This window comes from Mesocricetus auratus, unplaced genomic scaffold (genome assembly GCF_017639785.1).
Source record: "Mesocricetus auratus isolate SY011 unplaced genomic scaffold, BCM_Maur_2.0 Super-Scaffold_100001, whole genome shotgun sequence".
Taxonomy (NCBI): domain Eukaryota; kingdom Metazoa; phylum Chordata; class Mammalia; order Rodentia; family Cricetidae; genus Mesocricetus; species Mesocricetus auratus.
In genome coordinates this window covers 17,303,474-17,331,251 of record NW_024429187.1, presented here as the reverse complement: position 1 = coordinate 17,331,251, position 27,778 = coordinate 17,303,474, and the positions used below count along the sequence as shown (strand labels likewise).

General features: G+C 41.2%; 2 protein-coding genes across 2 annotated transcripts in view; one reads left to right on the top strand and one right to left on the bottom strand.

Annotated features, from left to right (window-relative positions):
• Positions 1-132: 132 nt before the first annotated feature.
• Amn1 (antagonist of mitotic exit network 1 homolog) lies at positions 133-27,579 on the top strand. The gene is made up of 7 exons (XM_005072952.4): positions 133-270; positions 7,398-7,530; positions 12,256-12,400; positions 19,916-20,133; positions 20,989-21,045; positions 22,134-22,245; positions 27,105-27,579. Exons 1-7 carry the CDS (start codon positions 233-235, stop codon positions 27,176-27,178), a joined length of 777 nt encoding a protein of 258 aa, XP_005073009.1. The 5' UTR covers positions 133-232; the 3' UTR covers positions 27,179-27,579.
• Etfbkmt (electron transfer flavoprotein subunit beta lysine methyltransferase) overlaps positions 9,849-27,778 on the bottom strand; it is a 33,868-nt gene continuing 15,938 nt past the window's right edge. Inside the window, exon 5 of the mRNA XM_040743676.1 lies at positions 9,849-9,904. Within this exon, the coding sequence (XP_040599610.1) occupies positions 9,894-9,904 (11 nt within the window). The 3' untranslated portion in view covers positions 9,849-9,893. The remainder of the gene's footprint in view (positions 9,905-27,778) is intronic.

Below are 27,778 nucleotides of genomic sequence, written 5' to 3'. Positions count from 1 at the left end.
GCTTAGGGAGCAAGGTTGGCACGGGTAGCAGACCTGGGCAACCGCGGACAGGAAGAACTACAAGTTCCAGGGGACGTTTCGCGCAGCTCTCAGAAACTCCGCCCCTTCTCCGAATGTGGCCAACACCCAGACCCGACTCCGTGTGATGTCATTTAGGCTTCCGCGTCCTGCGCGGCCGGAAGCCGGGCGTGGAGTCCCGCGGCTGTGAGCCAGGCTTCCGAGGGCGGCCGCGATGCCTTCATCGCAATTGGTCGGTCAGCTGCTGGAACTGTGAGTCCGCCCCTGTCCGCCCCCCTTCGCGTCTCCCCGGCACCTCCGTCCGTCCGTCAGTCCGTCCGCCCGCCCGTCCGCGCCAGCTCCCAGCCCCTCCCCTCATCTGCTTCGCCTCCGCCGGTCCCCATTCCCTGGCCGGGATGGGGGCCTGGTCGCTGAGGACCGTGGCGCACCGCGGAGCGGGGGCTCCACCCGATGGCCGGGCTCTGATGGGCGCCGTGTACCCAGGCAGAACAAAAGCACTAGTCGGGCGGGACAAACCTCGGCAAGTGCGGGCGCGGTTCTCCATCTTGGGACCATGGACAGTAACATTCTCTCAGGGCGGGAGCGCTTCCTAAAATTCGGTAACTGCAGGGCATGGCAGTTCACGCCTGCGATCCCAGCCCTCTGGAAACCGAAACAAGAGGGTTGCCTCGAATCGAGGCTAGCGGGGGTATATGTTGTGAGACACGCCCCTCCCGAAGCAAATAAAAACCAATTTGAAAATTCGCGTAGTAGTACCTATCTCAGGGAAATCCTTGTGAGAATCAGCTTAATTTATGTCAATCCCTTAGGAAGACACTGGGCATGGTGGTAGCAAACACCACTTGAGAGATGAAGGAGGGTCAAAAGTTCAAGGCCCTCCGCAGTTATCTAACGAGTTAGAGGTAGGCTTCAGTGTTACTGTTTCTGTTTTTTGTTTTGTTTTGTTTTTCTTAAAGGAAGCTGGGCAGTGGTGGCACACACCTTCAATCCCAGCACTCGGGAGGCAGAGGCAGGCTGCAGACGTTTTCGAAGCCAGCCTGGACTACGGAGTGAGTCCCATGATAGGCTCCAAACCAATACAGACAAACCCTGTCACGGAAAACATAAATAAATAAATAAATGAAAGGAAAATTCTTAAGAAAAAAACCAGTAATGGTTAAAGAGTGGAAGCTACGCCGGACAGTGGTGCTTGCACACTTTTAATCCCAGCGCTAGAGAGGAAGAGGCAGGTGGATCTCTGTGAGTTCGAGGCCAGCCTCGTCTGCAAAGTCAGTTCCAGGACAGCCAGAGCTTTTACACAGAGAAACCCTGTCAAGAAAAAACAAAACAAAACAAAAAATGGAAGCTACAAAGACAGACTACTTTGGTCCTATTGATGGCATCTAACATTCCATGAGCAAATCTTATTTCTTGCCTAGCTTCCAGTGTTTTCTTCTGAATTTCTTTGTTGCTATTTTTCGCCATGAGACATTCCCATGTAGCCCTTGCTGGCCTCGAACACACTTCTCTTTCCTGAATGCTGAGATTAAAGAAATACACTACTGAACACGGTTTACCTAGGCCTTCTAGATACTAGATAAAGATAACAACAACTCAGTTACATCCCCAACCCTTTTGTTTTGAGGCAAGATCTCATGTAGGCCTCAGACTCACATACCAGACTGACTTCAGACTCTTGACTCTTCTGTCCCAACTTCCAAATGCTGAGATTACAGGCTTCAGTTATTACTACCACCTTGTGTTTTTACTTTTGGCTTTTCGAGGACTGGGTCTCGTGTAGCCCAGGCTGGCCTCAAGCTCACTATGTGGCTGAGGATGACCCTGAACTTCAGGAATTACAAATATACATTGACACACTTGACTATGTGGGACAGAATTTAAAACACTATTTAGTGGAAAGGGAATAAAGTAAGAGTCTAGAAAAATTACTGGAAACTTGGAACTGAAACAAAAGGATGAGCGCATGATTTACATTGTCTTAACTGGATTTTGGTCCATTTTGTCGTTAGGTCTAGAGTTTGTAACCCATTGCAGGAGGAACTACAGCCTGGAACTAACAGTTGGTTGAGCAAGTTGTTTCTGATTTGTAACAAAGTAAGGATCTCAACGTCAGAGTTGTCAGGTAGTTTTCAGCTATGCCAAAAACACAGAAGTCCAGCAGATGGGGCTGTCTATGCAAGAAACAGGGCATGGTTTACATCCTGCCTTCTGCCCCTTACCTCCTCCCTGACTAGCACCTTGACAAGAACTACCTAAGAGAACCCATTAGATCTGGCATCTAGTGATGGTCTTTGAGTAGAGGCACCAAGGAAAGAGAAGAATCAAGTCACCATGCCTTCTACTTACAGCCTATATAAAGGGTATGGGAGAGGGAAGCTGGGTCTCTGTCTGTTGCTTGTACTTGCTCTTGCTAGCAAGTCTACTTCTTCACTGACATTAGAGCCTTACTTCAGGATTCCAGAGTATACTGAAGACCAGCTGAGATGTCCACCCTCATGGACTGAACAACTACTGATTCTTGAATTCTGTTGATAGACAACCATTGTTGATCTAGCTGAGCCACAACCTGTAGCCATTCTAATAATTTCCATGGATATGTTCTATAAGTTCTGTTCCTTTAAAGAACCCTGACTGCAATGGGTAGGTTTTGTTTCTCAACTTGACACAAGCTGGAGTCATCAGAGGAAGGAGCTTCAGCTGGGTTGAGCAAGCTCCATGGCCTCTGTATCAGCTCCTGCCTCAAGGACCCTGCCCTGTTTGAGTTCCTGTCCTGACTTCCTTCAGTGATGAACAGTGTGCTGGAGTGTAAGCCAAAGACCTTTTCCTCCTCAACTTGCTTTTTGGTCATGATGTTTTGCCACAGCAATAGAAATCCTAAGACACTGACTGACTAATAAGATTTTGATGCCAGAGAGTGGGATATTACTGTGGCAGGCCTGATCATACTGTTTATTGGAGAAGTATGGAAGACCTTGGGACTTTGAGCTAGAAAAGTGGTTGGACACATTAAGTGGACCTTACTGAGCTTACTCCTAGTAGGAACATTGAAGACAGAGCTCTTGAGGGCAGTTTGAACTCAGGGTGCCAGCAAGAAGTTTCAGAGGGGAAGGAGATTAGTAAGTAGTCTAGAGACCATTCTTAGGATATTTTGGCAAAGAATGTGTCCCTTTTTCAAAAAACAAAAATCTACCTGAGGCTAAATTGAAGCTTTTTTTTTTTTTTTTTTTTTTTGCAGAAGAGGTTTCAAGAGAGCCTAGTAGTATTGACTCTGTTATGTGGCTATTAGTAATCATTTTATGTGTGCATCTATAATGAAAAAGGACCAAGCTGAACACAGTGCTCAAGATAGAAAAGTTTAAAGAAAAGCCTGGTGCTGAATAAAAAGAGTGCTGACCTTAGGGCAAGACCCCACCCAGCTAAGCATCCAACTTATGAAAAGGACTTAAAGGAAAGCTTAAGCAATGGAGGAAAACATCAACAACAGAAAGCCCATGCAAATGTCATTGAAGTAACCATGTTCTAACCCCAGTAAGCAGAAGAACTTGGCAGCTTTGGCCACTTGGCTTCCAGCTGTAGAGTCAAGGATACAAGAAAGAAGTTATGGAATCTCCCTCTGTGGCTAAGGCAATCCATTAATGCCCGGGTTGGCCTTCTATGGAGGCCCAGAAAGTCATTCTGTGAAACTGTGAAGATAAAGCCTGGATTGTCTTGGAGACCCCAATATGTTATGGGACAAATGACAAATTTGTGGGATACCTGCCAAGGAAAGCTGTATACTGAAGTGTGGAACCAGCCCAAGAAACAGAAGTATGATGCAGTCAATAAAGCTGAATTTGGAGTTGGCCCTGCTGGTTTTGGTCTTGATTTGTTCAGTATTTCCTCACTATGCTCTCTCTGTCTTCCCTTTTGGAATGATAATGTATGTTCTGTGCCATTGTTGGAAGTTTCTGATCTGCCTTTTAATTTTGATTTTACAGGGGAGTTACAGTTATGAGAGTGCCATGAGTCTCAGAAGAGACTTTGAACTTCGAACTTTTCTTTTTTTTTGGTTTTTCGAGACAGGGTTTCTCTGTATTGTTTTGGAGGCTATCGGTCCAGCCCAGCCTCGAACTCACAGAGATCCGCCTGCCTCTGCCTCTGCCTCCCGAGTGCTGGGATTAAAGGCGTGCACCACCACCGCCCGGCTCGAACTTTTAAACAGTGTTGATAAACTATGGGGACTTGTGGAATTAGACTGAATGCACTTTTACATTATGATGTGGCTACAAGACTTTAGGGGCCGGGAGTAGAAAGAATGTAGTGGTTTGAATAAGAATGATACCCCCCCATAGGCTCATAAATTTGAGTGTTTGGTCACAGGAGTGACACTCTTTCTTTGAAAGGATTAGAAGGATTAGAAGTTGTGGTCTTTTTGGAGGAAATGCTGTGCTGAGGGGTGGACTTTGAGGTTTCAAAAGCCCAAGCCAGGCCCAGTGACACTCTCTCTCATCCTACCCATGGGTCAGGATGTAGCTCCCAACTACTGCTCCAGCAACTGCCTACATGCCGCCATGATAAATGGATTAAATCTCTAAAACTGTAAGCAAGCCCCTGTTAAATGCTTTCTTTTAGGAGCTGCCTTGGTCATGGTATATCTTCACAGTAATAGAACAGTGACTAAGACAGTGCTGAAAATATAGATTAGAAAAAAAAAAGACAGTCTTTTTGGCAGCAGATTCTGGGAAAGCATTTAGAAATAAAACTATATCCCTACCTTCCCATATAAACATCAACTTAGAGTGGATCAAAGGCCTTAATGTAAGACCCAGAGCTCTGACACTGTTAGAGGAAAGCATAGGCATATGAATGGACTACCTGAAAATGAGTACAGTGACTCAAGAGAAATAGATCAAGGAATTGGCAGGTAGAATTGAGTGAAATTAAAAAGAAAAAGAAAAAAAGACCTTTGCAAAGCAAAGGAAATTGGAAGAAATATTTTGGGGAGAGATCTTTGCCAGTTATACATCCCACATCTAGATTAATATCTAGAACTCAAAAAATGAAAATATCAAGGGCTGGATTGATGGCTAGTGGATAAAGACAAATGTCTCCAAGCCAATTTAATTCCCCAGACCCACACAGTGAAATGAGAAGTGACTCCGGTAGATCAGCCTCAGATTTCTACCTGTGTACCGTGACACACATATATTCATGCTGACACATGTGTGTTAAAAATTTTTTTGAGAATAAATATTTTATATACTAGCCAGGCAATAGTTATGCAGGCCTTTAATCCCAGCACTTAGGAAGCAGAGGCAAGCAGATCTCTGAATTCAAGGCCAGCCTGGTGTACAGACAGACTCCAAAGCTACACAGAGAAACCCTGTCTCAGAAAAACCAATATCAAGGAGATAGTGAGAAGTAAATGCACTGGGATGAAGTTCTAGGAAACTATCATATCTCCTTCCACAGTACCCCTTTTATGTGTTCCTGTGGGGTTGTGTATTCAAACATGGAGGAAGAAAGACTATGTCCTAGATTAACATAAAACACTAATGGAGGTTGGACAACGGCAGAAAGGGGAGGATGGAAATATTCAAAATAGGAAAGAAAAAATAAAGGTTGCACTAAAAGTGATAACAAGTATATGATCATTATCATTCATGAGTAAAATTCTGCATATATAGTGGTATTTGTAGACAGAATTTGTGATTACTTGACACAGGTATAAGTTTATCAGATAGCTATAATTTGAAGCTATAAGACATGTAAGTCATGTTGTTCTAAGGAGTCTTTATTCTTTCAGAGAAATAGCCAAAGTGGAAGACTTTAGCACATTTCTGACAAATAGCAATAATGTGTGAAGGAATAGTAGGACAGGGGTTTAAGATAGGCAATAAACTCTAGAGCTGACAGTGGAAACTATAAGGAGGGGTGTGAAGTTTGTATGGCCTTTGGCATCTACACTGCCCAGGCTCTAGGGTTAAGGTTATTTCTGGATATGGTTCAGGGAAGGCATCCTGCTCAAAGGGTTTTCTGTGGCTTGCTAGTGTAGGAAAGAATAGGTCAGAGAGTCCTTCCTGCAAGCTGCATTTACGAGGTGCATTTATCCTGAAATAATCAATGTGCCATAATTAAATCTTGATTAAGTTGTCCTCGACTGCTTCAGAGTCTTAGTGGTTACCTCATCTCATAATTGCATATGCAGGTAACTGATTTTTACTCTCCATAGAATATTTGTGGTCATAGTTTTTTCTCTAGTCATTCATTGCCCACATAAATTTTTTTAAAAATTGTTTTATTTTATATGTATTGGTAGGGTGGGCTGAATGTATGTATGTCAATACACCACATGCATAGCTGGTGTCTATGGCTTCCAGAAGAGGGCACAACATTGCTGTGATATATTGTTTATGATTTAATAAAAACTTGCCTGGGGATCAGAATGCACACCTAGCCACATTAGTTAGCCATAGAGGCCAGGCAGTGGTGGTACACATCTTTAATCCCAGGACTCAGGAGACAAAGGCAGATGGATCTCTGACCACCCAGAACACGAAAGTGAATTAGTCTAAAAGAGTAACAGAGCTCATGTTTTTAAACCCAACACTGGAGTGGTATATAATGAAGAAACAAAGGGTCTCTTGTGAGATTTAGTTTCCAGTCACAGGGAAGACACGATCTCCATTTTCAGACTTAGTAGAGATAAGAGCTACTGACTGGCTGCTTTGCTTTTCTGATCTTCACTGGGTTTTTATTATTCCTACTACATAAGATCCCCCAGAACTATAATTACAATAAGCTGTCATATGCAATTTGGGAATCAAACCCTTGTCTTCTGGAAAAGCAGCCAGTCCTTTTAATGGATGAACTATCTTTCCAGTCCTGGTTTTGTTGAGACGGAATCTGATATAGCTCAGGTTAGTCTCCAACTCACTGAGGATAGCTGTGAACTCTTGATCTCCTGCCACTTCCCAGGTGCTAGTATTACAGGCATACACTACCATACTCTCCTTAAAATGTATTTTAATAAAGTCAAGTATGGTGGCAACATGCCTGTATCCTAGAATTCTAATTGTAAGGCAGGAGGACTAGGAGTTCCAGGTCATCCTGTGCTACAGAATAGTGGGTTAGAGGCAAACCTAGGCTACAAGCAACTCTATTTCAAAGCAAAATTTTAAAATGCATATTAACAATGGGTATACAGAGGGAAAGTGGTAAAGGAAATGTCATCTATGTAACTTTACATAGGCAGTGATTATGAATCTTGTCAAGCTATATTTGTAACTGTTAATAAAAATACTGTTTTAAGAAAGGACTAACTGCTGACAAGCAAATTGATAAGTGTTAGATACCAGTGTAGATACAGTGTAATCTACCATATTGTGTTTGTATTTCAGATGTCTTCGGTGCCTAATAATCAATATTTCCAGATATATCTCAGATATTAAATATTTGCCTCCCAACATCAAAGATAGACTGATTAAAATAATGAGCACGAGGGGCCGGATAACAGATTCCAATATTAATGAGGTAAGAATATATAACTATAAAATTATGCTTCTGTGTGGAAAGAATGGGACTGACCCAGACCCCCTCACTGCCCAGGATGGCCTTGAACTCAGAGATCTGCCTGCTTAGAAATGGGGCCATCATTTATTGGCCTCAAGGAAATACTGAACAGTAGCTCCCCAAAACAATGGCCAGTGAAAGACAGTTGGACATGGCAGATTATATGTATAATTCCAATACTCAGGAGTCAGAAACAGGAGATTTGCCATGAGTTTCCAGTCATTCTGGACTACATAGTGAGTTCTAGGCCAGTATGTCTCTTAAAAAAAGGAGAAGAGCCGGGTGGTGGTGGCACACGCCTTTAATCCCAGCACTCGGGAGGCAGAGGCAGGCGAATCTCTGTGAGTTCGAGGCCAGCCTGGTCTACAAGAGCTAGTTCCAGGACAGCCTCCAAAGCCACAGAGAAACCTTGTCTCAAAAAACAAACAAAAAAAAAAAAAAAAAAGAAGAAGAAGAGAAAAAAGAAGGAAATGGAGAGATGGCTCGGCAATTAAAAATGCTTGCTACTTTTCTAGAGATCCAGAGTTAAGTACCCAACTTCCACATTAGAAGCCTTACAACTGCATGTAACTCTAGTTCCTAGGGATCCAATGCCAAGCCTCCTTAGTCATACACACACACATTAAAAAAAAAATCTTAAAAAGACATCATGAGCATGGTGAGGCCAGGCATGATGGCTTGCATCCTCAATCCCAGCATGCAGGAAGCAAAGACAGGCAGATCTCTGTCAATTTTGAGGCCTACCTGTTTAGATAATGAGTTCCAGGATAGCCAGGGCTATATAGAGACCCTGCCTCAAAACAACAATAGAAAGGCATGGTGGTGTTTACCTATAATCCCAGCATTTGGGAGGCTGAGGCAAGAGGATCAGGAATTCACGGCCGGCCAGTCTTGTCTAAATAGTGACTTTGAAGTTAGCCTGAGTTACATGAGAGTGTTTCAGAAAATCAAAAAAGATCCTGGGATTCAGAGGGGAAAACACTTGCCAGGCAAGCCCAATGATCTGAATTCAGTCCCCAAAACGTACAGTTGAAGAAGAGAATTGACTCTCTAGAGTTGTCTCTGACCTCTACACATGTACTATCACACACACACACACACACACACACACACACTAATAACAGTAATAATTATTTTTAAACAAAATACTGAAAAACATGTTTAATACTAGGCCCAGGCATGGTGGTACAAGCCTTTAATTAAAAAGACAGAGGCAAGTGGTTCTAAATGAGCTCAAGGCCAGGTGTACATAGAGAGCACCTGCCTCCCCCGCTGCGCAGCCTGGCCGAGAATGTGGGGAGGGTGTTGGGATTGATGACACAGAGACCAGTTGTTGATGCAAAGAAAACTTCAAGGAGGCCCCAAGAAAGCTTCGCTTTATTCTTACCCGGGCTGGTTATATGCCCCTGACACCAGAGTTGGTGGTAGGGGTGGGAGGGTTAGGAAGAGGTGGTTAGCCATTGGAAAGATCAAAGTCAGGGTGTTCCTGTGAGCAAGCCCTTATCAGGAACTTATTGCTCCGGTAAACATTTCTTATGGGCACCAGATTGTTTTTAGTAAACATGTCTTCTCTGCGGTCAGTTACAGCTGCCTGCTCCCAGGCTGATGGGGAAGTGGACCTCCGGCCAAGGTCTGTTGTTCCCACAATTCCCCCTTTTTTATTTTCTAATGAGGCACTCCTATCTTAGGTCAAGTAGGGTCACCTTCCCTTATCCATCCTTGGGGGATCTGGCGACCCATCTTAGGCGGGATGTCTCTTCCCCACAGGTTGCCCATCATCAGAGGGATTGCCATGGGCTAAGCTGAGCAATACTTGGTGACGGATCTGTTGCCTATGGACCAAGGCACGTTTGAACTCAGGAAAGCATTTAGAAGGCACACTTGCACAGATACATTACATACACTCACGATAAAAATGTGAACAAGAGGCTTGTTGCACTATCCACAAAGCATCAATTTGCATGGTCCATACCGGTGTCCAATTGTTTTAAATGGGTCCTTTTTTTTTCCCAAAGGGAAAACTGGCAAAATGAATTCTGTTGTTTCAAGGTGTGTCAAGAGCAAACTACTAATCTTCCAGTTCTTTGTTGGCTTCAGGATGAAAACTCACAGGTTCGGGAGGTTGATGCAGCAGGCATGTTGAGAAACTGGAAATCTCCAAACGATTGTTTTCTTTCTTTCTCGGGCTGTAGATTCGATGACATCAAGGGTCAGGAACACTGATTTAGGAGATCTCGAACTGGCTTGGGCAGGCTCCCACGATCTCAGGTCCAGTTTTTCTCTGTTCCATGCATCTCACCAAATGGTCTGACAGCCGCCAAGCTTTATTCTTTTCCTGCAAGAAAACACAAACATACCCTCAACCCCAAATTAGGGCAGAATCGGGTCTTCTCCACTGTCTAGTGCATGGATGTCTCCATTTGACCTGAGCAAAAGTCGATCAAGTTCCATCATGCCAGAACCTCTCTGCAGCAGATTGCTCACTGGCATCCACATTTTAAAATTTTTTAAATGAGGAGTGGATTATTTAGTGAATCATGTGGGGACTGGGGACATTACTCCCCCTTTTTTATTTTTTGAAAATTTTGTTTGTACTGTTTTCTAACATCTGTTGATGCTGGACTATAATAGCAGAAGGATTTGTCTACCCTCCTTAGTTAACTATCTAGGTGAATTGGGATCACTATCTAGATTATTAGTAGATGCCCTTTAAAAAGGACATAACCACTAAATATTTCCCAAAAACTTCTGAGAATCATTCAAGGATTGTAAACTATACTATGTCCTAAATAACTTTTGAAAATTATTTGAAGTCTGTGAGCAGTCTTTTCCAATCTAACCGGTAGAGCTCTCACTAGCTGACAAGGCCTCATTTGCATCTACACAGACACCTTTGGGGGTGGGGCCTGACCAAGTGGCAGTTCCCTGAAAAAACATTTTATTTTTATTTTTTTGTTCAAAGAAAGCTTCAAGAAGGCCCCTTTATTCTTACCCAGTTGGTTATATGCCCCTGACACCAGAGTTGGCAGTGGTGTGGTCAGGAAGAGGCAGTTAGCCATTGGAAAGATCAAAGTCAGGGTGTTCCATGAGCGAGCCCTTATCAGGAACTTATTGCTCCGATAAACATTTCTTATGGACACTGGATTGTTTTTAGTAAACATGTTTTTAGTAAACATGTTTTCTCTGCAGTTGGTTACAGTTGCCTGCTCTCAGGCTGATGGGGAAGTGGGACTCCAGCCAAGGTCTGTTGTTCCCACAAGCACCAGGCCAGCCAGGGCTAGTACCCTATAACTAAATACCTTGACTGTAATTATCTAGTATCTAAGAGACAAATGTTGGAACACAAAAATTTATTCAGTGGCTAGAGAATGGAGAAGTGGGAGCTTTGCTCACAAATCAACTTCTCGCCTGCAAGGGATAATAAGAGGGTCTGATAAATGTATTTTCTAGGAATAGACAAAGATCTTCCAAGAACTCAGGTGCCACCTCTTCCTATTCCTTTTATGATCTGGGATTTCTGGTCATGGTGGCTGGTAGGCATCTTTAGCCCTAAGTGGGTCTGAGAAAAGACTAGACAACTCTAGGTCAAGTTAACCCTGCATTTCTCAGATGTTCAGCATGTCTACATATAAAACTGTAAGATTTAACCCAAAGATGGAGGCAATAAAGGAAACAAACATAATCTGGAGACAGATGTCAAGTGTTGCTTTCTATTCCACTCACCCATCAGGCATTTGTTAGCAGCAATAATTGTCAAGTCCCTGCACTGTAATCTAGGTGAGTGTTAATACAACCCACAGGCAGAGAGAGGTGTTATCTTCCTCAAAGCTAGTGGTGTTGTCTACCTTATATTGCTCAGCTGTGTACCTCCAAAATTGGGATTTTATACTCAAGTAAGAGCTGGAAATGCTATAGGAGTTGCTTAGGTTTTTTTCAGTGACAGTAGAGATAAAGGGATTGGTTATCCCTGTACAGACTGCCTAACATCCAGTGCCAAACAGAAGCACTTAGGTCCAATTGAGTGTGTCAGAGATGCCACTAGGAGATAACCAATACCGTGGTCTCCTGTGTGCCCTATCCAGCAGGGCACAATGGGATTCAGGCCCACAGGAACCTGGAATGAATGAGACAAGAGACAAGAGGAGGTGACAGCAAGACCGACCTTGTGATCAAGCTGCCGTTTAATGAGAATTCTGTACAGGCTTAAATAGGGGAATGTGGCATTGACTATGGGGCGGAGGTTGTTAGACCAAGACTAAGTGAGGCAGCAGGGAGCATTTGATATGCAATGGGCAGGAGATCTCACCAGGGAGTGCAGGTGTTAAAGAAGTATTGTTTTGGGAAGTACCTTGGAGCAAGATTCAGTGACCTGGTCCTCAAGACAGGGTTCTTTCTCTGCACCAGCTATTTCAGTGTTGAAGACTTTAAGCACTGAACATTGAAGTTCCAGCTAGAAGCTAACTTGTATTTTGTTGTTTGTTTGCTTGTTTTTCCTGCTTTATCTTCTCTACATGGATTAAATGCTACATTCTTGGCTATATTTCTCATCAACCACCTGTTACAACCACCAGATAAGTAACTATGGAATACATGCTTACAGAAAACTTGATTTGGGGGCTAGAGAAATTACTTAGAGTTGTAAAAGACTTTTTCTTTTAATTTTTTTAAATCATGTATTTGTTACAGGTGTTACATCCTGAAGTCCAAAGACTAGATCTGAGGAGCTGTGAAATCTCAGACTTGGCTCTCCAGCACCTGTGTAAATGCAGAAAACTGAAGGCACTAAATCTAAAATCCTCCAAAGAACATAGGAATAGCATAACTTCAGAAGGTATGTTTATAATCATTGAGTACATGGGCACCTGATATAATTTTGGAGCAAAGAAGAAAAAATATCTTAGAGGAGGATGTAAAGGCACCAGCAAGGTGGGGAGAAGGGAGAGGTTACTATGAGCCAGGCATATAACTGTAATTCCAGTACTCAGGGAGGCAGAGAAAAGAAGTTCATTGCAAATTCGAGGCTCTACATAGTGAGTTTCAGGTTAGCCTGTACCTACATAGCAAGAGCATACGAAGAGTTAAAATATATACATACATAAAATTTATATATAGGGGCTGGAGAGATGGCTCAGAGGTTAAGAGCACTGCCTGCTCTTCCAGAGGTTCTGAGTTCAATTCCCAGCAACCACATGATGGCTCACAACCATCAGTAATGAGATCTGGTGCCCTCTTCTGGCATGCAGACATATATGGAGGCAAGATGTTGTCATAATAAATAAATAAATCTTTAAAAAAATTTATATATATTACATGTATAAATTATCAGTAAAACTATTCGGACTAAAAAAAAAAAGAAATCAGAGTAAGAGGAAAAATAATTCAAATTAGAATTCTTGTTGATAACCATTTAAGAAACATGTTAAGTCCCTGCCTTATATTTTAAATAATACTACAGTGTTTTAAACATTTTGCCTGTTATAGTATAAGACATGACCAGTTGATATTTGGTTAAGGTTAAGGTTTTTGTTGTTAGCCAGGTGTGATAACAAAAGCCTGTGATCTCTATTTTTGGGAGGTAGAAGCAGGAGGATCAGGAGTTTAAGAACAGCCTGAGCTACATAGCCAGTTTGAGGTCAGCCTGAAATACAATGAAACTATTACAAAAAGAAAACAAAAACTATTGTTTTGATTTTTAGGGTTGGGTCCTAGTATGTTGCTGTTGGCTGGCTTTGTATTCACTTTGTAGACCAGTTTATCCTGGAACTCTTAGTAATCCTCTTGCCTCAACCACTGGTGTGGTAAAGGCACTTTGCTTGTTATTTGTTTATTGATGCAATCTCAGCACATCCCTGGCTGGCCTCAAACTCATAATCCTCTTGCCATCTGCCTCCTAGGTGCTGGAAATAAAGGCTTTTACCACTACTTTTTTGATGCAGTATTAAAAACAATCATCAGATTAAGATGGGTGGGGTGGCTCTTCCTTCTAAACCCAACACTTGAGAGGTGAAGGCAGATAGATCAAGAAATCAAGGGCATTCTCAGCTACATATTGAATTTTAGACTTGGTGAACTACATGATACCCTATCATCAAAGACCAAGATAAACCAGATAAACTAAACAATTTCTATATCTTACTCTCCGTATACCAGCTGGGTTGTTTTTGCCTTTTAATTTATTTCCTGGCTGTGTATGTCCCTGTGGAGGTCAGAGGACAGCTTGGGAGAGTTGGTTCTTTGTTCCCACCATATGAATTCCAGGGATTTCGTAGTAAGAACCTTTGCTTACTGAGCCCTCTTGCCAACCCCAGATGCGTTTCTTACTGTTTAATTCACTTCTGTCATTATCTACTTGGAGTTAGTATCACATCCCACAGCTAAGTCTCCTTTGCAAGACTGTCTCCAGTTCTTATGCCAGTCCCTAAGACCTAGCATCCAGTAGGTACTTCTGACTAATCAGCCAAACAAAATTCCTGCAACTTATTCCTTATGACAGGGCAAAGTTTCCTCCATGTTGTCTCAGCTGGAGCCATCTTTGGTTTAACTGACTCTACCCTTTCCTATCCCTGTAGTGAAAAGTCCCATGGGAAAGTAACCAACCCTGTTCTATAAACTCAGAATCAAAAGCCCCAGCTAACTGTATGTTTTTTGCTATTAAACTACTTGCTTTACTTCCCCCTGCAACTGCCAGCCAGAGTTTGGTTTTTCTGTGAATTTTCCCCCCCTTTAAAAGCTCCCTGTTGGGCTGGAGAGATGGCTCAGCGGTTAAGAGCACTGACTGTTCTTCCAGAGGTCCTGAGTTCAATTCCCAGCAACCACATGGTGGCTCAAAACCACCTTGAATGAGATCTGGTGCCCTCTACTGGCATGCTGAAGATTGTATACATAATAAATAAATAAAATATTAAAAAAAAAAAGCTCCCTGTTAAATGCATTCAAGGCTGCTCTGCTTTGTGGGACTGTTTCTCTCCAGCTAAATGAAGACTCTCAAATTCCATTTTGGTGGTGCTGAGTGATCTCTGGGTCTCAATCCTGCAACATTCCTTAGGATTCAATAATTTGTCACTGTAGCTCACAAAACTCAGAAATGCACTTTTGCTTTGTTATAGTCCATGTGAGAAAGTTATAGACCACCACTAGTATAAGGTCAAATAAGAATCCTTTATATAAGCCAGAGCAGGCTCCTGTCACAAAGAATTCCCAGTCAGAAGTTCAGAGATGCAGCATTTATAAGGATAAAAAACACAATATTTAGGGAACCGTGTAACATTGGTTTTGACAGAACACAGTAGTTGTTTTGGTTATACATTTAGCAGTTATTTTGGTTAAATGTTGGGGTTTCTGGGGGCCCCCTGAGTCAAGGTCAGAGAGGGTAGAGTACACTGTTCTTCTCGCAATCTCCGGGAACCAGAGACAATCAGATGCAACAGGGAGTCAAGTCAAACAAGATCTCGTTTATTATTTAACAGTAAAGCCCTCTTAAAGTAAAAAGTCACAGGGGGGGGGAAGTATTACCTAATAATTTTAAAGGTATTGGGCATGGTCTTCGAATTTGATAACCTCATCTGGTGTGAGTTTGAACAGCTAATTGTTTTTCTTTTTTTCTTTTCTTTCTTTTTTTTTTTTTATGATTTTTTCAAGACAGGGTTTCTCTGTGACTTTGGAGGCTGCTCTGGAACCAGCTCTTGTAGACCAGACTGGTCTTGAACTCACAGAGATCCACCTCCCTCTGTCTCCCAAGTGCTGGGATTAAAGACAAGTGCCACCACCCCCCTGCTTGTTTTTCTTAATAAACACTTGAAGCCTCTCCTCTGTAGCTTCCTCCCATCTTTGGGCCACTCCCTAGCCCCTGCTGGGACATGATCTGTGCTCCTCCACAGTTGAACATCTGAGCTATGGTCGTGGAAATGAACTGCCAAGATAGATATAGTCATTCAAGGAGTGGGTTTTCAGTTGAAAGAATACCTCAACCAAAATGGAGTCAAGTTAAAATCAGGACAGGATGGTCTTACCTTAGTCACTTCAGAGTATGTTTACTGGTTGATTTAAAAGACACAAATAAGGGGCTAGAGAGATGGCTCAGTGGTTAAGAGTACCTTCAGCTCTTCCAGAGGACCTGGGGTTCAATTCCCAGCACCCACATGGCAGTTCACAACTGTCTGTAACTACAGTTCCAGGGGATCTGGGACCCTCGCATGCAGGTGAAACACCATTGTACATAAATAAGAATACATAAATATTAAAAAAAAAAGACACCAATGAACAGCCATACAAAGAGAACATAGGGGAGGGTCTAGAAGGATCGCCAGGACAGGAGCTTTTGCCCCAATAGATTTGGAATTTAGGTCAGTAGCCCAGCTCTGGCAGCCCTAGAAATCTAGAATCTGTCACCCATACCAAATTACCAATGAAGAGAATGAGTAATGATGAAAACAAGAGAAAAGAGATTTAATCAGTGTACAGAGGAGCAGATAAAGAGGTCCAGTGATCCCAAGTTCACGTTTGGGGGTTCTGACACAAGCTTTATGCTTAAGTAGAGAAAGATTTAAGGCAGGATAGCAAGACAGATGCCTAATTAAGTAGTAGTCCTGGTCAAGATAAGGTTCCTCCTATCACTGACCAATTCTGCTCTGATACCACAAAGTAGTTGAATGGTTAATTCTGCTATAACCTAAGGGAACCAATCTGTTTTCTACAACATGTATTTTTACTACAGAGTGAAGCCTCACCTTCATGAGTAATTCTCCTATTCTCAAATAGTTTTCCCTCAGAGATTTGGCTCTTTAAATCAAAGATGGGTATAGGCTAAAGGCAATTACTTATCACTGTACTTTCAGTCAGTTTCAAGTAGGTCAGAGCCAAAGGTTTCTAGATTCTTGCCTTTTAATTCAAAGAACTAGAAGTGGGAGGGGGTACTCACAGATTTGCAAAAGAAGTATGATAATTTTATTCAGCATGAAATCAAAGCACAGATTATAGAAAGATACACTCTCAAGATTGACTATGGACCACTCAAGAATATTTAAGGGACCCAAGCTACAGCCTGGGGTTTCTTTTTATAAAGTTGTAAGGGAAAGTTTAGGAAGAGCCACACCTTGCATTGAACCTTCTGAGACAATTATTAACTGATTAGAACTTCAGTGATTGTGCAAAGTTGGAATGTTGTATGTCCAGAGTCAAATTACAATACTTTTAGCACTCTTAATAGATATTTATTGCCTTCCTCTGTGTGCGATCTAAAGATAAATCCTTTGGAATGTAAAAACAAACTCCTTGTTTCCACCAATCCAAAACTGAGAATGCCAACAGATAGCATCTGAGGCCTATAGGTATGATTTCCTTTTTTTTTTTCTGTAACCCACCTACATAATGTGCCCATCAATGTATTTTAAAAGTGCCCTAATTCAGGATTTTCTTAGTTTTGTTACTATAAAAAATACTATGAAACTGTTAACTTGGAATTTGGAATTGGGAATAACCTGAACCAGTGTTCAGGGTCATGGTCATTCATATCAGACTCTAGAATAAACTATTTCTTATCCCTTTCAGGTAAGAATGGTGTTTTTGCATCAGTTAAATCTAAAGAAGGGCTGACTACTAAAGGGCATAGTTTAGGTGGTTTTCTATTTTGATTGCTAGATTAAGTCATATATTAATTTTTCCATTGTGCATGTTCCTTCCCATAATTTCCTTTCTGTGCCCAGTTATGCATAGGCACAAAATGGTAAACAGGGGATTCTCCCTGAAAGTTTACTAAAGGATATGGTTTTCCTTGTGGTGATGTGCCCCAAACCAGTGCATCCTGAATTAACCCTTCTATTCTTTGTACCTGGATTCACAGGAAATACACTTGCTACTGGGGTCCTGGATAGGGTCTGTACTACTTTTCAGAGGTAGCCTGATGGACATCAGAGGGTTAAAGAGTTCTGAGATTGCTAGACATATTTGTGCACAGAACATGCAAATGGAGGACCTCGGCTGTGTAAGAGGAAGATGTGTGTACAATCAAAACCAAATAGAGTCCCTGACTGAACTATATCTCCTATGTTGCCTGCCTCAAAAGTAAAAGTTATAGACATAAAACAAGGGCAAAGGCCGGGCGGTGGTGGCACACGCCTTTAATCCCAGCACTCAGGAGGCAGAGGCAGGCGGATCTCTGTGAGTTCCATGCCGGGCTCCAAACAGCCTCCAAACAATACAGAGAAACCCTGTCTCGTAAGAAACAAAAAACAAACAAACAAAAAAAAAAAAAACAAGGGCAAAGATGTCAGGCTTACATGAATCTTGTCAATCCAAGTGAATAGGCAGTCCTTTTTTAACAAAAGCGTTTTAGCCAGGCGTTGGTGGCGCACGCCTTTAATCCCAGCACTCGGGAGGCAGAGGCAGGTGGGTCTCTGTGAGTTCAAGGCCAGCCTGGTCTACAGAGAGAGTTCCAGGACAGCCTCCAAAGCCACAGAGAAACCCTGTCTCGAAAAACCAAAAAAAAAAAAAAAAAGCAGTTTTAACAGAAGCCTATATCAATATCACTAGAAAAATTAGTATATCTTCATAGGTGATGGGAGATGTCCTTCTGTATTCTGTAAATATGTTTCTCTTATTGGTTGATGAATAAAGCTGTTTCGGCCAATGGACAGGCAGGATATAGCCAGGCAGGAAATATAGGCAGGGCTACCAGACTAGAAGAATTCTGGGAAGAGGAACTCAGAGAGTGAGTCTCGAGGAAAACACCATGTAGCTGCTGAGGCTGAGCAACAGGCCTGGGTATCACCAGTAAGCGAAGACCATGTGGAGATACACAGATTAATAGAAATGGGTTAATAATTAAGAGACAGCTAGCTAATAAGAGGTCTGAGCCATCGACCAAACAACTTATATTAATATAAGCCTCTGTGTGTTTATTTGAGACTAAACAGCTGCAGGACCAGGTGGGACAGAAAACTTCAGTCCACAATAGGTATCTAATGGGGCTGTTCTGTTGGATTTGTCCTCTGCTTCTTTTCCCTTTTGTCTATCTATTCATCTTATCCTTTTGCTGAAAAGATGGTAACTGCCAAATGTTTTTTTAGAGCCATAGAACCCAGAATATCTAGCCTTTATAATGCCCTTCCTTAGTTTTTAGTTAGTAGCTACGAAGCTTAACATGCAAAATATGTCTAAGACAGGAAACCAGCGATGGTGACTCGTAGTTGTAATTCCAGCTCTCTAGAAACTGAGACAGGGTGATTTTTGTGAGTTCAAGGCCAGCCTGGACTAACCAGAGGAAGAGTGGGGTGGATAAATGTATAAATAAAAGAAATAGCTACAGAAGGTCTATGTCCATTGTGATGTTCTAGCAGAGAAAAAGAGAGGAACACAGGGTGATGCATGATGGCAAACTTTTCATCCCTCCCCATAGCCCTTGCCTACCAAGAAAAGTTTGTAAGTTATGATGCTTTCTTGAGAATCCTACACTCTGTGTAGTAGAACTTCTTCCTAATTTCTTACTTGATCTCTATATTCTTTGCCAGTGACAGGAACTTGGAAATACCTAGTAAAAGACTTCATCTAGGCTTTGTACCTCTACGAATTCCCCCACGAGCCCACACTACTAACAAAACTGCTACCTCCATAAATCTACACCTTGTCCTGATTATACTTGGCCTGTTGTGGGATGGACTACTTTGAAAATGACTAACATACAGTTGGAGATTGTTAAAATGAAAATCTTCACACCTTTAATTCCAGCACTTGAGAGGCAAAGGCAAGCAGATCTTTGAGTTTAAGGCCGCTCTGGTCACAGAGCTAGTTCCAGGAAAGCTAGAGCTGTTACACAGAAAAACCCTGTCCCAAAAAAGGAAATCTGTCTTGGTCATATTTCTTACACACACACACACACACACACACACACACACACACACACACACTACAGCTTAGTGGTAGAGCATTTGCCAGTTTTATAATGATGCAAAATAGTGACGTCACTTGAAGGAGGTAAATTGTTTACCTACCTAGGATACTGATTCCAATTTCCCAGAAAAAAAAAAACTAATATAAAATTACTGTAAAGCATTGTATCCAGTGACTACATTTGGTGGGCATAAGTCATATCTCCATTTTAAGGTAAAACAAGGAAACTCTGACCATTGGACTTAGATAGCATCTTACTGAGTTCCTAGTGTGGTAATTACTACAGTCAAGTCTGGAGTCTATTCTTTGTCAAGTTATGTATGTTTAACATGCATCCACAGAGGCTACCTTGTCCAACTGATGCTTGAAAAAATTCTATTCTGATAATTTTGGGGCATTTATAAATTTGTAATATACATTTATGACCATATAATTCACTGATTGTAATTGTGTTTTCCCCTAGGAATAAAAGCTGTAGCTTCATCCTGTTCCGACCTTCATGAAATTTCTTTGAAAGGATGTTGCAATGTCACTGATGAAGGAGTCCTTGCTCTTGCACTCAATTGCCAGCTGCTAAAGATCATTGATCTGGGTGGCTGCTTAAGTATTACTGATAAGTCCTTACATGCATTAGGAAAAAACTGCCCATTTTTGCAGTGTGTTGACTTTTCAACTACTCAGGTAAATGAGATATAAACACGATGCAAACTATGTGCTGCCTCAGTTGTTATCCATGACTAATCAGAATATCATAATTAGTTCTTTTGTTATTATTCAAATTGTTGACCATCTCTTGGTATAGGTGGTATGAGAATGATTTTTCTGGAATGCCTCATGTAACTTGTCTTGAGAAATAGAACATTTGCCCAACTTGTAACCAGCTTAATCATATGCTTTGAGATCATTTAAAGCTATATACTGTGTATTAAGCTTGTTTAAATATAAATTACCTTTAAGAAAAACAACATAATCTTACTATACTTTGTATTCTCCATGTAAATCAACTTCTAAAAGCTAAGGTGAACACATAGCTTTGATCTCAACCTACATTCCTTATTTCTTACTCATAACCATTCTGTGCCATGACTCAGGATAAGGTAAACAATGTGTGACTGTGTATAATGTATGATAACATGTTTTGTAGTTTTGCTTGCTGTTCTAGGACTATGGGGTCAGAGAAATTACTTCTTCCTTTGTGAACTCCTATAAAAGATCAAACAAAACTGACTCCTTTCCTATATCATGCTTGATATGCTTTTCAGTAAACAAAGTGTGGTCCTTTGTTAGGACACATCAAGCTCACTTGGTTAAACAACTCCAGGAGTCAGTTTCTTTCATGCTACACTGCCGCAGGGTGGTTAATAGTTGTACTAGAATTTACATATTTCTATTCAGTATTTTAAGTATCAAAGATGGGAAGAATATATGGCTAAAATGCTCAGTTTGCCGAATGGGAGGCAATCATTCTTCATGATTAATGCACTTTAGAAATTCTCTTGTCTCCATCACAGGATATTTCTTTTCTCTTTTGCTCAGGTGTCTGACAGTGGTGTGGTTGCACTTGTTAGTGGACCATGTGCCAAACAATTAGAGGTAATTTTTAAATGTCTATGAAAATACTAAGCTTTATTTTATCCTCAAGAAAAAAATATGATTATTGGAAGTCAGGGTCCCAGAGAACAACTTTGTACATTTGGTTCTCTTCTTCCATCTTTACATTGGTTCTGAAGAATTCAGTTCTTTAGGTTCACATGGCAGGCCTCTGTCTTCTGAGACATCTTTTCCCTCTGGCCCTTTTATCTTTTAGAGGTTTTTGTTTGTTTGTTTGTTTGAATTTTTGATTTTGCTTTATATTTTGAGCCCAGACTAGCCTAGAACATGCAGCAGTCTTCCCGGCTCAATCTCCCCATAGTTAGAATTACAGTGATTGTAATTCCATACCCAGATCTTAATCCTATTTTTTTTCCCCCTTTTTAAAAAAGTATTCCTGTTCCAGGGCTGGAGAGATGGCTCATTGGTTAAGAGCATTGGTTGCTCTTGCAGAGAACCCAGTTTCAATCCCCAGCACCTACATGGCGGCTCACATTGTAATTCAAGTTCCAGTGGATCCAACTTCACACAGACATGTAGCAGGCCAAACACCAAATGTACATTTTTAAAAAATAAAAATGGTTTCTGGTGGCTCATGTGCTTTAATTCCAACACAGAGAGGCAGAGGCAGGCAGATCTCTACAAATTCAGGGCCAGCCTGGCCTATACAGTAAGTTCCAGGACAGCCAGAGTTACGTGAGGATATCCTGTATAACAACAAAAAAATTTATTTTTATTTCATGCAAATGGGTGTTTTGCCTGCATATGTATCTGTGTACCACATGCATGACTGATACTTGAGGAAGCCAGAAGGGGATATCAGATCCCTTGGAACTAGAGTTAAAGACAGTTATGAGCAGTTATTTTAGTTTACATTTAACATAAACATGTTATTTTGGTTAATGTGTTGCCAAAGCAGACATGGCTATCGGTGGGGTAGAGGACTGAGAAGTGTCTACACAGACACAAAGTGAACTCAGGACAAGATGGGGTTAGTTACCTTAGTTCTTTTTTATATAAATTTTTTTCCAAACTTTTTTGTGCTGTTATTATAGGTCTAGTTTAATTTTTTTCTTTTGTTTTCTACATAGGAGGTTAACATGGGATATTGTATAAATATAACTGATAAGGCTGTAGAAGCTGTCCTGACTGCCTGTCCTCAGATATGTATACTTCTTTTCCACGGCTGTCCCCTAATAACAGGTCAGTATGACAGGTTGCTTGTATTTAAATCTTGGCTTTATCTTGTACCAACTGTAGAACCTTGAGAAAAATCCCTTAGTCCTTCAATTCCATTATTCATTGTACTTATCAGTAAAATGATGTAGTGTTGTACCTCCTTCATAGGCTTTTACTTGTGATGATTATCTGATCTATTCGGATCCCAAAGCAGGAACTAGCCATGGAAATGGTGGTTTAAGGCTCAATGCTACCTACATAAGGGTAATGGTGCCAACAGTGGTCGTGATCATAGTGTTAAGATGATACTTTATGCAGACAATAAAAATGTTAAGTTTATTACATCTATTAAATGTGCTAAATGTTTACTCGAGATGTAGAAAGTGAGATCAAGAACAATTTAGTAGCCAGGTGTTGTTTTATCATCAGCACAGAGGCTGCACCTGAAGACTACTGTTTCTGCTGTTGACTGCAGCTCCACAATCACTGCCCTGCTGCTCAGGTTGAGGCCTGGCAGAACCATGTCTGCCTCTGCAGCCAAATAGAGTTTTTAACTAAGTCCCTATCATTCTGTTTTACCAATAAAGACTTAGCAGTCGGATTCTGGGGTGAAAACCTGCTAGCTCAAACCAGTTGACCTTCCTCCTTAGCTGTTAACCAAGCAAGAGACTGTCTCTTCCACAATCCCAAACCAAAAAGGACCACCACACTCAAAGTTCCTCCCTACTACTTCCTGTGCATTTGGCTATTTTCCAGATTTCTCAAACTATCTATGAGCACTTCCTGTCAACTAGCCGTTGGCTCCACCTCTTGACCCAAGGTTTTATTTAATTAACACAAACTTGGGGTCCACAGTGTGATCAAATATCCCGAAACAGCAGGGGTGGGTGTGGTGGTAGCTGTGGAGCACATTTTTAATCCCAGGACAAAGGAGGCAGAGGCAGCTGGATCTCTGTGAGTTCCAGATCAGCCTGGTCTACAAAGTGAGTTCCAGGACAACCAGTACTACACAGAGAAACCCTGTCTGGGAGGTGGGGGGGGGGCACTTATACGCAGGCATCATGACTCATCCCTGTAATCCCAACACTTACAAGGCTGATGTAGGGTGGATGGCTTCTTGCTCAAGGTTAACCTGAGCTACGTAGTAAATTCTAGGCTATCCTAGGCTTCAAACACCGTCTCAGATACCACCATTGAAAGCTGAGGAGATGACTCAGCAGCTAAAGCTCTTGCTATACAAGAATGAGGCCCAAAGTTTGGATCCCCAGACTCCACCTGTAGTCCTAGCTTATGTACCCACAGGAGGCAGAGAATGGAATCCCTGGAAGAAACTGGCTAGCCAAACTAGCTAAAATGGCAACCTTCAGGACCAGATACATAAGGCAGAGAGCAATCAGGAAGACATTCAATGTCAACCTTAGGCTTCCACACACATGTCCACATACAGACACATACCACATATGCAACAATAGCAACAAAAAAAATCAGTCTAGTCATTATGTATGCACTTAACCCATATAATAAATAAGTGAAGGTGCTTATAAAGTAACTCTTACTTTTCTTGTATATTATTATCATTACTATGATTATCATTGAGCCTAGGCTACTCCAGAACGCTAGGCCTGGGGACAAAAGAGTAGAGTGCATTCTTGAAGCCATCAAAGATTAAGGATTTGCTACTGAGGCTTACTATGTAATGTGACAACTCCACAGCAGTTCCCTGCTGTCTAAGGGAAATCTATGCTTAGACAGTAAGAATATAGGTATTTCTCAACTTTGGTCCTCTCTTCAGCTTCCTGGACAGCTACTGTGTCTCAAGCTCCAAGGACATAACTATACTCTCTAAGGGAACATAAGAGCCATTCTTAATAGACATGAGGTGAAATAAAAAACACCTTCAGAATTCTTACTTATACTCCAATCACAGCTGTCCCAAAAGAAATGCTTTGATTTCTAGTTTTCTAACCTTTTTTGTTTTTGTTTTTCGAGACAGAGTTTTTCTGTATTTCTTTCAAGGTTGTCCTGGAACTCGCTCTGTAAACCAGACTTTGAGGGTTTTTTTGTTTTGTTTTGTTTTGTTTTGATTTTTTGTTTTTTCCAGACAAGGTTTCTCTGTATAACAGCCCTGGCTGTCCTGGAACTTGCTATGTAGACCAGGCTGTCCTCAAACTCAGATCTATCTGCCTTTGCCTCCCAAGTGCCAGGATTAAAGATGTACACCACCACCACCCAGCTAGGCTTTGAGGTTTAAAAGACACCACTCCCAGCTTTTCTCTCTCTGTCTCCTACTTGTGGGTCAAGAAGTAGGCTCTCAGCTATTCATGCTACCATGCTTTTGCTCTGCCATCATGGATAGATAGACTAACCCTCTGAACCCATAAGACCAATTAAACACTTTCTTTTATAAGTTGCCTTGTTTTGTCACACCAATAGAAACATTAACAAATACACATCTTACCAATAAAGGACAAGATCATTCAAACAGAAAAACCATTTGAGAAAAATCTAGCACACCCAATGCTCCATATCCTGATATGAGCAACTGTTAAAAACCCAGTTAACAGCCTCACCTACAGAGAAACCCAATCTCAAAAGACAAAAAAGAAAAAAGAAAAAAGAATCAAAAAACAAGCAAAATTCCCCATTTAACAATGCGACAGACCCATAGAAACCGTTATTGCTGAAAAGCACTGATTCCTCAATTGGGCCTATACTTACCAAAAGCAGAATGAACCCTGGATCTCAGCCTTCATTTTACATTTGTAAATTTTTACATTCCTTTACTTTGGGTTCATCACCTGTTTAATGCCACAGAGTTAAGTGTGTGAATGCCTATCTGAAATCTGATGACCTCTGTGGTAGTTTGAAAGAAAATGGCCCCCCAAGGGAGCGGCACTATTAGAAGGTGTGGTCTTATTAGAGGAAGTGTATCACTGTGGAGGCGGGCTTTGAGGTCTCATATATACTCAAGATACTGAGCAATGTCTCAGATCACTTCCTGTTGCCTGTGAGTCAAGATGTAAGAATGTTCCAGGTTCTTCTCCAGTACCATGTCTGCCTGAATGCTGCCTTGCTTCCCGCCATGATGATAATGGGCTAAACCTCTGAAACTGTAAACATGCCACCACAATTAAATGTTTTCCTTTATAAGAGTTGCCATGGGTACGGTGTCCCTTTGCAGCAAGAGAAACCCTAACACAACCCCTAACAGTGGTGAGAGTAACTGAGACATCATCTGTCAGCTTGTATCATGTCATATTCTGTTCTTCCAAAGGACACCTGAAGGTTGCCAGTTATTATCCCAAACCTCCAGTCATCTTGAAATCCAAGAAAAACAGATATCTAAAGTTGAAAGGGTTCTTAGTGAATTCTCATTAGAGCCTCCAAAAGGAAGTTCAGACAGGCCAAACCCTAATTTTGGTCCAATCAGACCCATTTTAGAATTCTGTCCTTTAAAACTGTACAGTAATAAACTTGTACTGTTTCAAACCACTGCATTGGGTGCTTGTTACAGCAGCACTGGGAAACTAATACAAGGTAAATACATTGATTGAGTTTCTGATGTTAAAACCCAAGCAATCATAATATCATTTTGCAGATGCTAGATTTGGGTATTGCAGGTTTTGTTGAGAATTTTTGAGCCTGTATTCATACGAGGCCTTGATTTGTTCTCTTTTCCTCTCTTTCTTCCTGACTTCCTTTTTTTTTTTTTTTTTTTTTTTTGGTTTTTCGAGACAGGGTTTCTCTGTACTGTTTTGGAGGCTGTCCTGGAACTCACTCTACTGTAGACCAGGCTGGCCTCGAACTCACAGAGATCCGCCTGCCTCTGCCTCCTGAGTGCTGGGATTAAAGTTGTGTGCCACCAACACCAGGCTTCCTAACTTCCTTTCTTTTATGTTATCTTTGACTATATTTGATGTCAGGACAGTGTGGCCTTCAACAGAATGAGCTGAGAAGTGTTTCCCTTCCTTCTACAAAGTCTCTCTAGCTTTGAACAGTAGTTCTTTGTGTGCTGTATCTTTGTCTGTCTCATTACTTTTAACTTGTGATTTTGTTTTTTGGGGTGCTGGAGTTGTACCCAGGATCTTGCACATGCTAAGCAAGCATTGTGCCATTAACTTAGACCCCTAACCTGAAATCTGTATTTTTTTTCTTTTTAATTTACTTTTTTAAAATGTTGTATATTCCTGTGTTGGGGGTGGTAATATGTACATGTTTGTGTGCCTTTGAAAGCCAGAGATAACATTAGTTGTCCTTCAGGAATCATTCACGGAGACTCATACCAGCACTAGAATTACAAGTGTGCAATATCTTACTTTTCTTTTTTTTTTGTTTTGTTTTGTTTTGTTTTGTTTTGTTTTGTTTTTTTTGAAACAGGGTTTCTCTAGCTTTGGAGCCTGTCCTGGAATTCGCTCTGTAGACCAGGCTGGCCTTGAACTCACAGAGATCCTCCTGCCTCTGCCTTCCAAGTGTTGAGGTTAAAGGCACATACCACCATGTCCAGCAAAATAAATAATTTTTAATGTGCTTTATAAATTACATTTGTTTGTGTGTAGAGGGGTGCATGTGTCATCTAGTGTGTGTGTAGAGGTCAGACTAGTCATTGACCAGCCCCATTGTGCTTTATATTTCATGTTTTTAATTCTTCCAATAACCATGTAATAGATATCATCACACCTAGATTTTGTTTCTTCTTTATGCCAAGACAGAATCTTATGAGCTAGGTCAGCCTTAAATTCCTCACTCTCCTACATATACTTCCCAAGTACTAATATTACAGACATGCATTATCACACCCAGCTTACATCCAGTTTACATATGAAACAACATTAAATATATTTTATTATTATAAATTAATATATTGTTGTTGCTCTCTTTTATAGATCGTTCACGAGAAGTCTTGGAGCAATTAGTAGGATCAAGAAAACTAAAACAAGTGACTTGGTCTGTTTATTGATGTTTACTGAGGCTGATCTCAGGAACCTGTCCAGAATATGCTCTATAAATAACTTGTTTTTCACTTAACACTAATTTATTATTTTGTCTTAGTTAAGCTGTAACTCCCAGAGAATCAGTTCAATCTTAATGTAAATGTTTGTGCTTTTAAGTTAACCAGCCTCAGCATTTTGACATTTCTATTATCCCCTGTTTGTTTGATGAGCCATCTATTTATTTTAATGGTGATCCTGGTGTGTGTGTGAACTGTACTTGATGGAGAGTAGGCTGGGTTTGTTTCTTTAATAGCAAAAGTTCAAATAACTTATTTTCCCTATAGTCCTTTCTCTGGTGTAGGTATTTGAGCTGTTGTAAGAGACATTATGGGTAGAATTCTAAATAAAGATGCTCTTAAAAGTGTAATTACCTTCTGAGTTGATTTCTGGCTTTTACCTTCACAAAATGTTCATCCAAAAGCAAAGTGGAACACAAGCCCTGTTACCTCTTTACAGAAACAGATATACTTGTTTCTCTGAAATCAATGGTAATAATTTGCCCACTAAAATGAAACAGTCAGCAGCAAAAGTGGCTCAATGCTAGAGCACTTGCCTCACTTGAGTGA

Excerpts from the sequence above, each read along its gene's own strand:
- Amn1 (XM_005072952.4), top strand. The coding sequence starts at position 233 with ATGCCTTCATCGCAATTGGTCGGTCAGCTGCTGGAACT. Across the intron at positions 20,134-20,988 it reads TTGACTTTTCAACTACTCAG|GTGTCTGACAGTGGTGTGGT; the intron begins GTAAATGAGATA and ends TCTTTTGCTCAG. Across the intron at positions 21,046-22,133 it reads CATGTGCCAAACAATTAGAG|GAGGTTAACATGGGATATTG; the intron begins GTAATTTTTAAA and ends TTTTCTACATAG.